The 19,014-nt window shown below is 34.3% G+C and overlaps 1 protein-coding gene across 2 annotated transcripts in view; it reads right to left on the reverse strand.

Moving 5' to 3' along the window:
* MYCBP2 (MYC binding protein 2, E3 ubiquitin protein ligase) overlaps positions 1–19,014 on the reverse strand; it is a 183,012-nt gene that overhangs the window by 117,532 nt on the left and 46,466 nt on the right. For both annotated transcript variants that reach the window (XM_021709917.1, XM_021709915.1), the window contains exons 17-26: positions 17,614–17,792; positions 16,105–16,247; positions 14,565–14,665; positions 13,653–13,871; positions 9,989–10,214; positions 8,781–8,899; positions 8,054–8,141; positions 5,346–5,395; positions 1,569–1,741; positions 428–572 (exon numbers count right to left, since the gene is read on the reverse strand). In XM_021709917.1, the coding sequence (XP_021565592.1) occupies positions 428–572; positions 1,569–1,741; positions 5,346–5,395; positions 8,054–8,141; positions 8,781–8,899; positions 9,989–10,214; positions 13,653–13,871; positions 14,565–14,665; positions 16,105–16,247; positions 17,614–17,792 (1,443 nt within the window). The remainder of the gene's footprint in view (positions 1–427; positions 573–1,568; positions 1,742–5,345; positions 5,396–8,053; positions 8,142–8,780; positions 8,900–9,988; positions 10,215–13,652; positions 13,872–14,564; positions 14,666–16,104; positions 16,248–17,613; positions 17,793–19,014) is intronic.

Here is a 19,014-nt window from a genome sequence, read left to right on the forward strand (position 1 = left end):
ACATAAATAGATAAAAAGGATAGAACAAGTAGAGAGCTTGCCATTTGGGGGCTTGGTGGCACAGCCTGTAATTCCAGCACTTTGAGAGGTCGAGGCGAGTGAACTGCCTAGGCCAGCAGGTTCGAGACCAGCCGGGGCAACTTGGCAAGACCTTGTCTCTACAAATAAAATAAAAAATAGCCAGGTGGGGTAGCATGCACCTGAAGTTCTGGCTACTAGGAAGGCTGAGGTGGAAGAATCGCTGGAGCCCAGCAGGTCCATGCTGGCGTGGCTGTGAGTGTGCACGCCACCGCACTCCAGCCTGAGTGAAGGAGTGAGACTACAACTCAAAATAAAAAAACAAACAAAAATCTTGCCATTTCTAAAATTTTATCAGTTACAGTAGTCAATGTACAGATGACATCTAATTTAATTCAGCTATAAGTACCTTCATATTGGGAACATGTACCACATCCCCATACTGGTCTTTCGTTTGGACCGTTATGGTAGTAGGCCAACCACAACGAATATCATCCTTATTCAGGATCAAAGATGTTTTCTGAGGATCAGCATAGGAATCTGGCTGCAGCCACCTAATAGCAACGAAAAAACTCCAAAATTCATCAGCAATTCAATGATTAACATGAAATTAAGCAAAACTACAAAACTTTTATCAAATTCTAAAACAGTATCTTCATTTCCAATTCAGTGATAACCAAGTGTCTCCCTTGAAAACTGTTAATAACAAATTCATTAAAAAACATGCCAACATATATAACATTTCTGATGTTTACCTATAATATAAAAATAATTATGAAATCAGTAAACTTGAAATTTTAACTATGGCTAATTTAAAATAACCAAGAAAATGAATTTAGGTTGTATATAATTTAATGTCCCGGACACACGCATTCTTAGGTCTGCCTTAATTCATTGGCCTGAAAGCCTGGGAAACAGCAGTTTCTCTGTAAAAGCAGGGACAGAAAGGGCATCCTGCTTGCCCAAAAGCAGCTAGGTTCAAGGTGTACTACCTATCTTTTCTTCACACAATTTCTCAGTGTCTTCCTCATTACTATCTTTCCAAGTATAATTTGCCTGTGTTCTATGGTTTGTGATTATCTATTCCTAAAGTTATTCTGTGATCAATATCAAATTGTCCTGTCAGATGAGTAATAAGCAATTCTGTCAAGCATTAAATTGAAATGTCTGCAAAAGCAGCAGTGAGGCTGTCTTAAAAGATTTGTTATTCCCCTCCAATTATCACTGGTTTTTAAAAACTAGAGTAATATCTGTAATTGTTAAAATTAAAACCAGAAAAATGTTAGATTTTTATTTTTTTTACTAGTGAAATACCACAGGCCAGCATATTTTTTTTCCCTTTTCATTCTAAAGAAAAAGCAAATAGCCAACCAATTAATAATTATCCTATATTCTAAAATGCTTACTACTATTTTATACTTCAGCAAGTTAAAAACACATAAACCAGCTATTCCTAGGTAACATTTTAATATCTTAATAACTCTAATTTCTCTTTAGAAATGAAGACAGACAAAAGCCCTAAAGTAACTGTAGTACTTAAAATGAATTACCTTGCAAGCCTTCCGCCACTTGATCCTGGAACACAAGCAATAAAATCATCCAGAAAGGATTGTTCATTGCTTTGGATCTGGAGTGGTAAGTTTCCTTCAAGTGCCTCTAATATAGTTGGTGAATGAGAAAGAGCTAAACCCTTTCCAAGAATACCAGAATGGGTTTTGCACACCTGTTAAGTATAAAAAAATTATATATTTAAAAATATAAAACTTTGCATAAAATTCTTCAATGTGCAGACAGGTTTAGACAGGCCTTTTTGTAGAAATAATTTTCCTCCATTCTCCAGTGTTACTTATTATAACCCATGAAGTATGAAATTTATCAGAGTGAAAATATGAGATAATGTTTCCAGTCTTTTTCCCGCCTCAATAATAAGTAACTTATCAGAGATCTGCATGGTGAATAGAAAGGTATATCTTCTCCCACACCAGTTGCTGGAGACAGAGCTTCCTTCTGTGAGCAGCTGTGGGTGTCTCCCTCTTTTATAGTCCTCCTTCCAGGACACTATCCTAGGTAAGTCGTGTCTGCTGTCTTGGGCAAGTGGGTGATCTCTTAGGCAAAAAAATGGGCGAAGCTTGATTGTGGTAGCACATAAACCTCATTAGTCTTCTAAGTCTTATTAACATTAAGAAAAAGACAGATAAAACTGAAATTTTAGTATTCACCTTTCTTTCTGATAAGAAAATTTTGTTTTTGGAAAAAGTTACTTTAAGTGCTAGAACATTAGAAATATTTTAATGACTATAAGATAAACTTCAAAAAATTTTTTTTCATAGAAAATTATTATATTTCTAATACTATCAAATTTGTATAACAGTAACTTTTACATTCTATAACTATACAATATTAAAAATCATGATCTTTACAATCAAACAGACTTAAGTTCAAATCCTGGCCTTGGTCAAATTATTTGCCGTGTGCTCTCAAATGAACAAGTTACCATCTCCAAATCTGTAAAATGTATAAACTGATGGTCAAATAGTAACTCTCTTACATGATTATTATAGAATTTAAGTTAAATAACATGTAAAAACACACTACACTGCCTAACAAATAGTATGCATTTAATACATGTTAGACAACACAATAACTACCTTATGTCCCAAAAAGATAGGCCATTTGGGACGTGATTTGTTTTTTGCTTAAATAGTAGTACTGAATAATAAAGATGTCTCCATATCTGACCTAAATGATACTTTATAAACCATAATAATTCCAGAAATGATAAGCAATATATGAGCTCTTCAATGGCTCTACTTAACTAGAATGCTGCCTGACACATATAAAGTGTTTATCAAAACTGCATTTTTATTTTTGAATCTTAAGGTATAAAGATTTAACTTAAAAAATACACATACACACACACAAATGCTAGTGGCTTTTTATAGCCCAAAAGTTTAACATTATTGATAACACTATGGCTCCCTATGCTTAGAAGACAGTGGTCAGACTCATGAAATTTTGTCATCCAACTGCAAGAGATCAAATTCTAGCCCAGTTGATTACCAGCTATGTGATCATGGGCAAGTTATCTAAATTGTCTATGCCTTAGTTTTCTCACCTAATTCATAGGGTTGTTGTGATGAGTTAAAAATATGTAAAATGTTTAGAATAGTGCTTGATAAAGTTAAGATGGAATATATGTTTTTATTATTATTGATTTGATCAATTCATCTCAGGAAATAAGTAAAATGCAAAGCATTAGCCTTAGCAATTAAAAGACCTAGGTACTAGTCTTTATCACCCAAAACCTCAGTTCTTAGATAAGTCACATGATTGCTCTGAAGTATAGCTATAATTATAAAATGCAACACACAATGACCTCAAAGTTTATTTATAAAAATAGAAAGAATATTAAAGTTACTATAAACTATGCAGTTCTCTACGGATATTTAAATCACTACTATTAACTACATACAACTACATACACTTAGCACAAAAAGTAAGTATGCTCTAGAACAGAACTCCCCAAATGTTCTCAATGTTCTCTCTTGTTCGTGGTGAAATTAGTAAAACTAAGCTCAATGTTCTCTGGTTCACAGTGAAATTAGAAAAACTAAGGCTACAATAGAGTTTTCCAATTATGAGAATATAATCTTTCCATTTTTGGAATCGAAAAATTTCCTTTACTTTATAAGACAGTGCTGATAATAAACTGTTAGTTTTATTTTTTAGAGACAGGGTCTTGTTATGTCACCCAGGCTAGGGCAGTGGCACAATCCTGGTTTACTGCATCTGAGCTCAAGTAATCCTCTGCTTCAGCCTCCCAAACAGCTGGGACTACAGGCACACACCACCGCACTTAGCTATTTTATTTTCTAATTTTTTGTAGAGACAAGATCTTGATATGTTGCCTAGGATAGTCTCAAACTCCCAGTCTCTAGCCATCCTCCTGTCTCAGTCTCCCAAAGTACAGGGACTGCAGTCATGAGCCAGTGCACCTGGTCCAAATTGTACATTTGTAAAGAGTATATTCATCTAACAAAAAAAATTATCAACCCTAGTTCTGAAAAATATTTCTGAACATTTTACAAAAACCATAAAATTCTACAGTCCAGATACCACTGATCTAGTTGAGTGACTCTCAACTTTTCTTTTATCTTCACACCATTTCAATATGTAAAATATTCCCAATTTTTGATGGTCTAGGAATACAGTCTGCATTGTTCCTCAATCAGCAGTAAATTAGAATCTCTACTCTGGCCTAGGGAGGTATTATAAATTAAAAACACTGCCTACAGATACTGATGTCTCCATCCTATTTGAAATTACTACCTGGACAAATTCAGGCTAATGAAGTAAGAAAATAATATAATAGTCTCTTAGCAATTTTGAGTAATAAAATATTACACAGTGACATAATAGATTCAAAAGACACACTAATGAAATATAGTATTCATGTATTGCCAATACAGTGCAAAATATGCTAGTTAATTAGTGTTTAAACAAACTAAATAAATAAAGCAAACAGCACAGATAGCTCCCAATTGGCTATAAGTAACTGGTCCATATTAGCTGTCACTTAATATGACACCCAGCTGTCACAATTTAAACCCATCAACTATACCTGTCTCACCTTTTTCTACTTCCTATCTCAAATTTATAATACAACCATACACCTCAAGTTTCCTTTGTGAAATGCTTTTCTTCTTTTTCTGACAAATAACACTTGTTTCAAGATGCAATTTTTGCCCACAGCTCTGCAAAGTCTTCCCCTATACCCTTAGCACTTGGTTTGTTCTTCTTTCTTCCATAAGAATTCTTTTTTTTTTTTTTTTTTTTTGTTGGAGTCTCACTCCATCGCCCAGACTGGAGGGCAGTGGCTGCTCCCGGCCACCACAGCCTCGACCTGCTGGGCTCCGGCGATCCTTCCGCCTCAGCCTTCCAAGTAGCTGGAACTACAGGTGCACACTACCACACCCGGATAATTTTTTGATTTATTGTAGAGATGAGGTCTCACCAAGTTGCCCAGGTGGGTCTCAAACCCGCGGGCTCAGGCAATCCACTCACCCTAGCCTCCCAAGGCATGGGATTACAGGCTGAAGATTTTTTGTCTAACTCCAGAGTAAATACCCACCACACAGTATAGCAAGGGCTCACGTGGGTCTCTCTCCCCAAGAGGAACAATGAGTTATTTATCTCTATAATACTTATTAATAGAATGAAGCACTTAATGAATAAAACCTATGCTCAAAAAAATAAGGTTGATCTGAGTGAAAATATTGCTTTTAAATTAATGTATAAGTTTATTTTCACAGTGTTTGAGACAATACCTGCAATGCAGCCTCTTCAAGAATTTCAAGATCTTCCTCTAATTCATTACCTGTTGTGCAAATGAAAAATTTTACTAAAACATGTCAAGGTTTAGTTTAACTTTCTAGTCCCTTACATTCATTACACATTTTTCACAATTCTGCTATTCCAGATTGAAAAGATTTATCATTCTGGGCAAATCCTAGTGACAAACACTTTAATATATAAGATATTTTCAGTGGGAATATAATCTACAATTCTCAAGGCAATATTCAAGAAGCTTCCATTGGATAATTACCTAAGATATAATTATAAATTATAAATGTGTTTCTTAACTTTTAGTGTATTTATTTCTTTGCCAAAAATGGAGGGAAACAATTATTCTGAATCTGAGCATTCATATTTTGGTTACCTTATGAAAGAGTTATACCTTTAGTAAATAACAGTGACTCATAGAAACCATAAGGGAGTCACTGTATCCTCTAGCCATTTTTTCCTTTATTGCATAAAGAACATTTTACTTACTGACTTTTCTTTGATAGTTTAATTATGAAATGTTACTAGACTTGTTTAAGCAGAAATATTCCAACTGTACAGAAGTGTAAAACAAAAAATTTTACCTCTCTAGCCAGTATCATCTTCCGCTCAAATATATCCAGTGTCAACAGTTTCCTATGTACTGTTCTAGAAACTGTGTGTGCAAAACATAAGTATGCGTGTGCCAACACACACACACATAAACACACATATTTGTACATATATAAGATAATGTATGCAAAAATGGGACCCTCTTCTGCAACTTGCTTTTCTCACTTTATATAATTTGGACATCTTTCTTTGTCAGGCCACATAGGTCTGCTTTTTTTAACAGCTGCATAGACTCCCACTGAATGGCTAGCGCTGTTACTTGTTTAACCAATTCCCAACTGACAGACTTTCTGATTGCTTCTAGGTTTTACAATCACAAGCACTATTATATTAATTCATCCTTCAACATACATTTTTTCGAGCATTTGTGCAAGTATGTATAAAATTTCTATGTCCAAAAATACATATATGTAAAATTTGAATGGCTATTGACAAATTTTTTTCAGAGTTTGCTACTAATTGTTCTTATATGAACAGAATACAAGGTCTCATTTCCTCACATATACACCAATACTAAGTAGGAGAAAGGGAATTGAGGAGAATGAAAGAGACCAGGAAGAGAAAGGGAATGGAGAAGAAGGAAAGGGCAGAGAAAGGGAAGGGAGGAAGAAAGGATAGAGTTGGAAGGGTCTTAGGGGAAAGAGTCTTAGATAAAGAAGGATATAGATGGATTTCTGGGGGTGAGAATTAAAGAAATACAATAATAATACCTTTTAGTCCCAAATACTGTGAAAATAAAATGTTAAAACCATGTATAAACATTATAGAATTAGTAGGCATTTTTATTTTCATCTTTACTCTCTTGATTATAAGTTAATCTATATATTATACAAATTTGCTTCATATAAAAAAGTACCATTTCTACCACTGCCTCATCTCAGTTTGCTCCACACAAAAACTCTTCTAAAGAGCTATCTATATTCACACTGATTGCCCTTCCTTACTTTCCATACTCTTTCAATCCACTCTGAAGAGACTTTTAGTTCTCTCATTTTACTAATATATATATATATACATATATATGTATATATACACACACATACACACATATATTAAAAAAAGAAGATAAAAGCATATATATATATATACTTTTATCTTCTTTTTTTTATTTTAAAGATGTGGGGAACAATTTAGGGTTAGGCATACAAATGGTCACTGTGTAGGTAAAGTTTGGGCCTCACTTTGGTTCCTATCACCTGGTTTGAGATCAGATACTCTTATTAAAGAGGTGTCACCTCCTTCCCTCCCTCCCCTGGCAGTTTCTACTACTGCCAATCCCCCTTTTTTATAGTATTATGATAATTGTTCAGGATCCGCTTATGAGTGAGAACATGTGGTACTCAAAATATACCCAATTGCATATTAAAAACTAACACGCTTTCAAATTCAATGATAGATTTTAATTGATTAGATCATGCAAAAATCCCATGAATATCCACCCTCCTGGTTATTTTTCTACTTCACTGGCTGCTCCTTCACAGTCTTATCTGCAGCTTCCTCTTCATGTTTTGTCCATCTTTGAAATTTTGATAAGTCCTAAGTTTAACTGTAGGCTATCTTCTCTTTCTCATCTGTGTTTTCTAGCTCATATTTTATAAAGTCTCATGTCTTTAAATAAAAATTATGTTCAAATGACACTTCTTTTTTTTTTTATTTTTGAAGAAAGATAGATTTATCAAGGGAAAGACATATTGTGAAGGGCATCACAGGCAGAACAACAATGAGGGTGCCTGTTGCTCAAATGACATTTCTTTCAACTTCCCCCTTGAGACCTAGACAATAAATATACAACTTTATATTTCCACTAGGATATTTGAGAAATAACTCAAACTTGTAGTTTAATACTATATGTCCAATGCTTAACCCAGTGTCTGGCATATAGCATGTATATACATAAGAAGGGTGTGCATATGTGTGTATAAATTTTAAAAAACCAGTATATTAAACAGTTATTGTTCATAAGTATATGTGACTGTAGAATTCATTATGCAGATTTATTTCAGACCTTTTATAATAAACATATTCTACTCTAAAATTTAAAATAATTATCAACAAACACCTAGTACTTGACAACACTTACCAATAGGAAGGGCTAGATCCTTTTTCATCAAAGCTGCAGCACAAACCCCACCAAGATTGGCTAATTCTTTTTCCAACTGAATGACTCCCTGTAGAATTACATAAGAGTTGCTGCTTTAACAATGTTTAAAAGATAATATGAATTATCAACAAAATGTGATGCAAATTAAAGCATTAGTTGTGAAAGTCAAAGCAAGCATGTGAAGCTAATGGTTAAACTGAGAGTGAAAGAGATTCAAAATTATGATTATGTCTCAGGCTGGTTATAAAGGTTCAGGTTTACAGGTTTGTTGACCAAATAATTTCTCATTCATTACTTTGAAGAAAGATGGTCAGCTTGGATCTTGGTTTTATTTCATTGGATGATTTAAAATATTTAGACAAGATGTTACAATGTCAATCCTTTTGTGAAATCAGGTTACATTATTTACTCAGAAAGGTATATATAGCCAGCCGCCTGGGCAGATTCAGGGCAGTAATAATTATACTTCAAAGGCTACTTCAGAGGGCTGTGTTTTACAAATTCCATTCTCCTTATGAATTAAAAATAGCAAAAACAAACCACCGTACACAAACTATAAAATGTTTTGAATCACATACTCTTAGCTTAAAATCAACTTCAGACTTTTAAAATAAAGGCAACAATGCAAATTAAGTCAAGAGTAGTCTCTAGAAATACATTCTTCCTTAATAGAATGAAAAGATAACAAAAGGATATTCATTCTTACCTCATCAGGTCCAGGGCTAAATTCATATCCAATTGCAAAACACTTGAAACCATAGAAAGAAGCTTTATCATCTTTCACATAATCTGACGCCGTCTCCAATGAAAAAAGGGCCTCATTTCCTAAACAAACAAACAAACAACAACAAAAAGCATTACCAGAAATGAGTTCAAAATCTCAAACAACTTTCTTAATATTTCCCTCTCTTTAGTCCAACTCAAGATAGGTAGCAATACAAATCAGTACAAATAGTCTAAATTTGGGGGGAAGAAGGTTTATCCTCTATTTGCTCAGATGGTGCTAAAAACAACACAAACAGGATCAAGTGAATTGTTAACTTTCTTTATAATCAAACTCTTCTTCTTAAACAAAACCCCTAGTTAAGTTACATGGGCAATCGTTTTTTAGTTATCTGGTTATCTGTCAATTATTGAGGTAACCTAGGTTAGGTTTTTCTGTTTCAAAGTAGGCAATCCTCTACCCTGGCATTTGGCTTTCTCTAAACTTTTTACAAACAAAGGCAGTTTAAAGTAGAAAGAGGTTTTGGAACTCAAATTGGCTCTTAGTTTGAAGGATCACAAGAGTAGTTATGGATAATAGATTAAAAATACAACAGACAACACATAATTTTAAAATTCTAACTTAAGTAACTTTCTTTTTAAGGAAAACATGAATACCAGCAATATAAGTGCGCTTGTGCTCGCTCTCTCTCTCTCTCTCTCTCTCTCTCACATACACACACACACACACACACACACATACACACACACACACCCCCTCAGGAAAACTGAAATGATCACTTTAACACAACTCAGAAGGGGGTTCGTGAATTCTCTTGAGAGGAAGGACTTGAGTACCTAGTTAAGTTCTCAAAATTTACCACTTCCTGGAATATATAGATTGAATCCATATTTTTCTACAGTTTGGTTGCAACCACAAAGACAGTCATTCCTCATTATTAATACTCTGCTCTGATAAGCTAATATTTTTTCACAAATTCCTTAAAACAGTCTCTCCTTCAAAACTTGGATTAGGCTGTGCCCCTTACCCAGGCCATCTTGTTTATTTCTCAACTGCAATCTGAATACACAGGAGGTCTTTCATAAGTTCCTTTAAAACTTTGACAAATATTTTTAGTGATATAGCCCTACTGAATGTACATAAAAGCACATATTTTACCATATAAACAGAAAAGAAGAGCAAAAACTCACCTGGCAACACTAAAACCATAGTCGGCCACCCAGAGGATCCCGAAAACTTCTTTAATTCTATCCATGAATTAAGATTTTCATGAACAGATGTCAATTTTGGTCCATATCCTGAATTTTGAATGGTTCTGACAGGAATCAACAAACGGAGGACATCCTCTGACTGTGCAGTACCACACTGGGGGTCAAATTCGATTGTCATCCACCTGACACATTCTGGGAATGTCACCTGAGGTCAACAGGCAAGAGGACATGAATAAACACACATACATACCTGCATCTATATACATGTGTGTGTGCCTGTGCTTTTACTGAATGACACAACAGAAGGATAAACTACAAAACTAAAATAAAACAAAATATTACCTATGATAGAGGAGGGAACAGAATGGAGGAGATAGAAATAAAAGCTAGATTTGTTTTATAGATTTGACTTTAGACTATAATTATTTTAAAAATTATAAAACAAAACCCAAATTTAAAAAGCAATTCCTAAAGATCTAAAACAAAGCAAAAACAAATGACCCAAAATGTATATCCAATTAGTGTATAATCACACAGAGAGGGATTATTCCAACTTACTTTAAAAGAGTAATTGAACCCATCAAATTACCAACATCATTTTTCACAGACCTGGAAATGACAATACAGAAATTCACATGGAAACAGAAAAGAACACCAATAGCCAAAACAATCCTCAGCAAAACGAGCAAACTGGAAGGCATCACCCTTCCCGACTTTAAACTTTATTATAAACTTACAGTAACCAAGATGGTATGGTATTGGTACAGGAAAAGGCACATAGACCAGTGGAACAGGACAGAGATTCTGGAAGGAAACAGTCCCTCAACCCCAACTCACCTTCCACAAAGTCAACAATAACAATCACTGGGGAAAGGAGATCATATTTAGCAAATGTTGCTGGGAAAACTGGCTGACCTCATGAAGAGGAATGAAGCTGAACCCCTACTTATTACCATATACAAATATCATCTCAAAAGAGATCAAAGACCCAAAAGTAAAACCTCAATCTGTGAGAATCCTAAGAGAAAGCGCAGGAAACTTCCTTAGGCACATCGGAGTAGGCAGCAAATTCTTGACCAAGTCCCCAAAAGCGAATGCCATAAAAACTAAGTTAGTCAAGTGGGACCTTATTAAACTGAAAAGCTTTTGCACAGCAAAAGAAACCATCAAGAAAGTAAGTAGACAACCCACAGAATGGGAAAAAATATTTGCAAATCATGCATCTGACAAAGGTCTAACATGGAGGATCTACAAGTAACTCAAACGAAGAGAAAGGAAAAAAATAACCCCATTAAAAAGTTGGCAAAGGACATGAATTGATACTTATCAAAAGATGAAATACAAGCAGCCAACAGACACATGAAAAAATACTCAGCCTCATTAATCGTCAGAGAAATGCAAGTCAGAACTACAATGAGATACCACCTAACTCTGATAAGGATGCCTACCATTAGTAAGTCAAAAAACAACAGGTGCTGGTGCAGGTATGGAAAAAAGGGAACATTTCCACACTGTTGATGAGAGTACAAGCTAGTTCAACTTCTATGGAAAGCAGTGCGGTGATTCCTAAAAGCCTCTCCTGGGAATATACAGAAAGAACATGAATCATTGTATCACAAAAGACACATGCATATGCATGTTTACTGCCGCACTATTCACAATAGCAAAAACATGGAACCAACCCTGCTGCCCATCAAAAGAAAATGTGGTATATATACATGATGGAATATTATGTAACCACAAAGAATAACAAAATCATGGACTGTGCAGCAATTTGGTTGCAACTGGAGCCCATGATACTAAATAAACTGTCACAGAAACAAAGAACTGAATACCCCATGTTCTCACTCATAAGTGGACCCTGAACACTAGTCATATTAGCACAAGGGTGGGATTGGCAGTCACAGGGCTAGGGAAGGAAGGGAGGGAGAATTGTGGGGGGAATGTGACAACACAAAGGGTACCTGGTCCACTACCAGGGGAAGTGAGGGGCAGTTGGAAGCTCAAACTCCACCTGCAAGTAGCCTACTTATATAGTTAATCCTCACTTGTACCCCAAAACTCTTAATAAAAAAAATTAAAAAACAAAATAAAACAGTAATTGATCATTCTAGCTTACTTTAAAACACAGTAATTTGACCACACATCTTAGGTGAGATATACCCAAAGGACAAAACACACACACATGCACTCACACAAACAAAGCAAATGAATAATTAAGTGATTTTCTAATTGCAATATTCCCAGTATCATTGATAACAGCATTTTATATGTAAGGAAATGGCAATTCAAGTGTCCCTGTGGTCCTTATTTTGAATTAGTATCAAAATAAAATCATAAGGTATTTTTTCTTTAAGAAATTACATATACACATGAATGTATCTATACATAAATATATATGGACATACATGAATGTACATATATATAAAAATGATACACATGTGTATATCAATATATGTGTGTATATGTATAAAATAAATCAGAGCACTTTGAAAAAATGACTGGTTCCAAATCTGAGGCAGGAAAACATTTATGATGCGCCTGGAACACCTCATCTCACTAGAGGGCAAGTAAGCCAGGAATGAATATAAGCAGTGTGTCTAAAGGACCCAGTAGGTAAGCTGAAGAGGATGTCATTCAACAAAGATATATGTTCATTTCTTCAACAAATAAAATCCAAGGGAACAAAAAAGAGGGATAAAAGGGGATCCATAGGTTTAAAGGGATTTAAGATTAAAGAGGACTTAGATTTAACCAATTGCAATGTATGGCTCTGCTTTGGATACGAATTCAAAAAACTATAAAAATTTGCATGACATTGGACAACATTAAGAAATTGTTTTTCTGGTGCAAGAATATTATGGTTATTTTAAGGGCCCTTTTATTTTGGAAATATACATAAGGAGTTATGAATGCTTTAAAACAACATCGGAGGGAAGGAAGCAGGTAAAAAAAAAAAGTTTGGCAAGATTTGAAAACTGTTGAATTTGGGATGATGAAAAATGGGGTGCACTGTACCAGTCTGCTTATGTTTTTATACTTAATATTTTCTACAATAAAAAGTTGAATATTTTCCAAGCAAACAAAACATAAATTTATAATTAAATTGGTGAAGTGGATGACGCCTTTTCCTCCTATAAATGCATGGTACAACTTAAAGAAACAAAGAATAAGGATTTTGAGTACTCTATAATAATAACGTTTTAATTTATAAATGTAATTTTTTTTTTTACATTACGTATAGTAGAATACTTCGAATCCTACCTTGGGTATGCAAATTTTCAGAGCTCAAGGTGAGGAACGAATAGTGTCAGTTCAAATATATGATTTAAAATTCATAATGTTTATATCCACTACCAATACAAAATACACGAAATTAGCATTATATAATGTGCTATATTTGTAAAAAGATTTGAGAACAACTCTCATAAACCTAGAACACTTTATACTCTTTTTAAGGTGAAAATTCTATCTTAAACCCTTTTGTATGTCCAACAGTGCCTAACCACCTGCTGAATCCCTATATTAAATATTATAAAGAAGTCATACTTTTGAATACAGGCAAAGTAGTCTTTAAGATATCATTAGAGAACCTCAAAGCACTTTTTTAAAAGTTAAATTCGCACTAAGAATCAGTGCCTACCTTGTAGTGCATCACACAGGCAGGTTTATATGGGTGCTCACTCTCTATGACAGCATAGTGGTTAGAAGTTGTACAAGCAGAGAGGCCTTGTTCAGGCTGGTTTCCTGTGGTGCTATCTGTTGACTGATTAGGGTTGAAGGCAGGGGGTGCGTACTTTTGATTCAAAACGGCTACTGATGGAAGCAATTGTTGGACAAGGCCAAAGACTTCTACAGCCACCTAGTATACACATAAAAATGATTAAAAAAGAAAATAAATGTGAAAGCAGTTTTAAAGTTACGAATTATTATAATTGTTATTTATCCTCATGAATAACAATTTCCATCTAGAGTTTCTGCTAGCTAAGTTTTTGTTCAAAGAGAACCGTTCTGGGTTTTTGTTCAACGAACTGCTCTACAGATAAAAAAAGATTTCTCTTATATGTCTTAGATGTTATATGAAAATAACATAGTCTATATTTTTGCTTTCTTTTGACCTGAAGTAAATTAGGTTTTACTCAATATTTAACTATGCCAAAGAATTAACAGTTTATGATTTCTTCCATGCATGGACTATTTCACTATTTTAAAACACTCCTATCTTTTTACATTGTTATTGTTATTTAAGATGGAGCGATCTGGCATCAATCTCACAAATTTTTTAAAATCTCAGTTAACTTAATCATTCCTCATATATATTTCTAAAATATATTTCTCATTCCCAAATTCTTCAAATGTAAAACCAGTATGTAAGTATAGTAATCCAGTAAAGAATATTAACAACAGAGTTTTAACTAATAGTTTCTACCATTTAACATGGCTATTTCCTCTTGTCATATATAATCCAGATGCCTCAAGGATTAAAGTATTTTTAAAGACACAAAACCTAGAAATAGATTTTTAAAAATTCAAGTTATAGCATTAAATTACACACCTTGGGAATAGCAGCAGCTACTGGTCCTATGTAGGCTATAATAAGGGGAAGCAGCATGGAAAACAGACTGGAAGAACTGAGCAGTTCTGGAATGTCATCAGCTAAAAGAGGGGTTAAAACCATAGTTAGAAGGTAATTTCATTGTTCTGTATACACGCCACATTAAGCCTATGTTCTGTTCTCTTGAGCAAAATTATAGTTCACACGGAGTGGTTTTAAAGGACCTGGTACTGTTCTAAGGGCTTTATGTACATGTGCTCTCTCTGCTTATCACCACAATAAGATACTTTTATTATTTCCATTTTTTAGAAGGGAAATCAAGGCACATAGTGTGTAAGTATTTTACCCAAAATACTTAACGTGTATTAAGTGTTTGTACCTGATAACTAATGGGGCCAGGATTAGAACTAGGGTAATGGAGCCATGATTTTAAAGTGCTATTCTGGAAGCAAACATGGCTCTATGAATGACATTAGGCAAATTATTTAATCTGTAACACAGGATAATAACAGTATTTCCCTCATTTGGGTGTTGCAGAAATTAAATAAGTTAATATATATGAAACACTCAGGCCAATGCCTGCACATACAAAGCATGCCAAAAATGTTTGCTGTTATTAAGTTATACTGCCTTCTATTTTGCTTATAAAACTTTTAGTCATTTATCCAGGAACATGGTGCTGGAAAGAAAAGTTGAGTCTAGACTATGAAAACCATTATATTATAGGCCAATTACCCCCCCCCATACAGGTTTCCAGATCTGCTGTTGCATCAGAATATGCTGGGTGCTTACTTTAAAAATACAGTTTCTTAGCTTAGCCTAAGCTCCTGGAAACAGAAAGAAATATTCTTTCTTTGTAACAAGTTTTTCAGGTGATTCTGATGTGAAACTAGGCTGAGGAATGAATGCCATAGATAACAGTAAGGGGATGAGAACAACAGTAAAATGTTTTCTAATGATAACATTGCGGCCACTGTGGAAGCTGACTAGATAAGTAGATGAGAAATGGGGAAAAGGTGGCATTTTGAGATTATTAGGACACTATCCAACCATTAAAAGGACATGCACATGCACCATGGCAGCCTAAACTATGGCAGTGGGAGGAGTGCAAGGGGAGAATACAAACTGGAGAGTTTCCAGAGGAAGAATTTACAGAACTGAATTTAGACAAGAGAATCTGGAAGACATTTAGGATTACCCAGACCTTTGGACAAACAGCAATACATTACTGGAAACAGAGAGAAAGAAAAAGCTTTGTGACAACTAAAAGAAGAATGCAGAAAAAAGTTTAACCAAGATGCAATTTTTCTCTTATTAAAGAGAAAATGAGAATATCAGATAATTGCTTTGAACATTCTAAAAAATTCTGCATTAAGAGTTTGGAGAGTATGACTTATCCAAAATAAACAAGTGTGTAGAGCTATAATGAAGAAAACACTTCAGAACTCTAAAAGTTGGTTCCTCGTCAATAATTCTGTGCACAGTTAGGGAATAAAGAATCCAAAATATGACCACTGAGAAAGAAAAAGTAGAGACTTACCATCCACAGCGAGAGCTCTGTGCAAGAGGTCTTTAGCAGCTCGAACGACAGTGCTCACCACAGAGAGAGCTCTGCTACAGTTTTTATCTTCTTCATTGGCTTTACTCAGAAGTTGGGATTGTAAATCTCCATCAAATTCACTCCTGTAACATGAATAAAGCATGAGCTTATTTTACCATGGTAAGAAAAATGTGATCTAACACTAAAATTATATCTAGATAAGAGCTCACTGAATTTATAGTTAAACAAAGCTAATGTAAAATTTAAAAAGTAAATATGTAATATATAATTTCAAGAAGTGATAAAAGCTTTGAGGAAAAATAAAGCAGCAAAGAGCATGAAGTAAAGATCAGCGCTCTAAGGAACGGATATTTAACAAAGAGCCGAATTATGCAAAGAATGAGAAAAACTTCCAGGGCAAAGGGAACAAATTATAAGTTCAAGAAACAGAATGAAGACAAGAATGGCTGGAATGAAAGGAGAAAGAATGAAGGTGATAGGGTAGGAAGGGAAATAGGAGTCAAATCAAGTTTGTAGGCCTCAGTAACCACTTCACATTTTATATTGGCATGGGAGTAGAAAGCCATTAGGATTGGGGACAGGTAAAACTTGGTATGATTTATATTTTTATCAGATCACTTTGGCTGCGTGTAGAGGATTATAGAAGAGCAAGAGCAAAAGAAGGGAGACTAGTTTAGAGCCCATTATAATTGGCAGGTAGAGGTCACAGTGGCTTGGACTAGAGGATTAATTATGGAAGTGGTAGGAAAAGTAAGATTAAGAACATTTTCAAAATACAGCTGCTAGGACTTGATGCACTAGATGTACAGTGTGAGGGAAAGAGAGAAGTCAAGAATGACTCTTAAGGTGTTTGCCTGTGAATGAATGAAAGAACAATCTGGACACATTAAACCTAAGATGTCTACTAGCTAACTACATAGGAGAATGTGCAACATAGTGATTAAAAGTGTGTTGTCTAGAGTCTGATTTCTTGCCTACAAGTCCCAGCACCATAATATACTAGAAGAGTGACTTTGGGCAAGTTATTTAACCACCTAATTCTGAATCTGTTAAAGTAGGGTAAGAAAAGTACCTACTCTCTATGGATGCTGTGAGGACAAGCTGAGATAACACAGGTATCACTACCTGAGTAGAATCTATCTGATATTAATTTTAGGCATTTTACAAAAAGAAATCAATAAATTCCATTTAAATTAGAAATTTTTGCAGGTCAGAAATTATAAAGTAACAACAGTACTATGCCCAACATACAAAAGTTTCCATGATATTAAAGAAATAATGGCAAAAAAATATTTTAAAGCATTCACCTTTGTAGTAACACTCAATTTGTATATTAAAATTAGACTTTTTCATAACTGTGCAAGTGTGTGCTAAGGAGATACAGTGTATAATTTAATTATAGTCATCCAGTTAGCAATTTTACCTAGTAGTAAATCTCTATGTTCTACCACTGTAAAGCATTTCCCTCATCTCTAGCTGTACACCAACCTGTAGTAGAGTATCTGAGGAATCTGTCCTCTGGTTTGGTTTGTGCCATTACTACTCAGGCTACAGGTGCTGAATGTAAATGTGACGCCATCAGGACACTGAACTGTAGTCATTCCTCCATCTCCATTGGCTGTACGGCTTCCATAGTTCCTCAAGCGCACGGCATATTTAACATTTTCCTTCACAATAAAAATGCAAAACATGTCTACATTTATTCATAATGTACAAAGGAACTCTAACAGTAAACTGGACAAATATACTGACATTCTCCATCATGTTTACAGATGCTGTTATTGGGTCAAACATGATGATAGCTAGCCTTTAGTAAATGCCTACTGCATAACAGAAACTGTTGTAAATACTTCAAGAACTTTAATTAAATTAATCCTTGAAATGACCTTATGAGGTAAGTATAGTTTTTATCCCTGTTTTACAGATGAGTAATCTGAGGTACAGAGAGATTAAGTAACTTGCTCAACCTCACATAGCTACTAATTAACAGGACCAGGTTTGAACCACAAGCAGTATGACTGGTGCCTGCTCTTCATTACAATGCAAGAATAATAGCCATAATAAGATTTTAAATATATAAGCAAATATTTTTTATTGATCTGTTTAACTTTTAAAACAATTTTAAATGCGAGAAAAAAATCATGGTGGCCCCATAATATATATTTTTAAAGAAACACTCGAGACAGAAACACATAGACAGACAGACATGAGAAAAAAATAGCCCAAGAAAAAGTTGTCTAAAACATGACGCACTGTGTTTTGAAAATGTAAGCTATAGCTACTAAGGCTTTGTGATCCATAATATAAACTTCACAATGAAGGTTTTTTGGTTTTTCAGTACCTAAATTCTTTTTGATGAAGTCTCTGATAAACCTACCTTATGCAAAATTCTGTTCTACAATGGAATTTATTTTTAAAATACTTTAATTTTACTTTAACATTAATAACTAATGTGGTAAAATTTCTCCATTTTGCCCAATACTTACTTATTGTTAGAAAATTAAGCTATCTAAAGTAATAACTTCATTAACAGTTAATAGTAACTATAAAGATCACTTATTTTTTAAATGAATTTTGGCACAATATGAGAAGCAAAGACATGGACTAATATGTATTTTCCGTACTGTTCTAGACACAGAGGCAAGTGTTTTGTTTCCATTATTTAATTTAATGTCAACAACACTCCAATGTAGGTATTATTATTCCCAATTCACAGCTAACTCTCAAAGTGGTTAAGTGATGACTTGCCAGTGTCTTAAAGCTAGTATGTAGAAAAGCAGATAGATATCCCAAGCTAGATCTGTTTGACTCCAAAAATGTAATATACTTCCTACTATTCCAGACTTTAAAAGATATTATGCAGAAACAGAATATAGAACAGCACAATAT

The sequence above is a fragment of the Carlito syrichta genome, unplaced genomic scaffold, assembly GCF_000164805.1.
Source record: "Carlito syrichta isolate Samal-C Ts95f unplaced genomic scaffold, Tarsius_syrichta-2.0.1 Scaffold287711, whole genome shotgun sequence".
In the NCBI taxonomy this organism is placed as follows: Eukaryota; Metazoa; Chordata; class Mammalia; order Primates; family Tarsiidae; genus Carlito; species Carlito syrichta.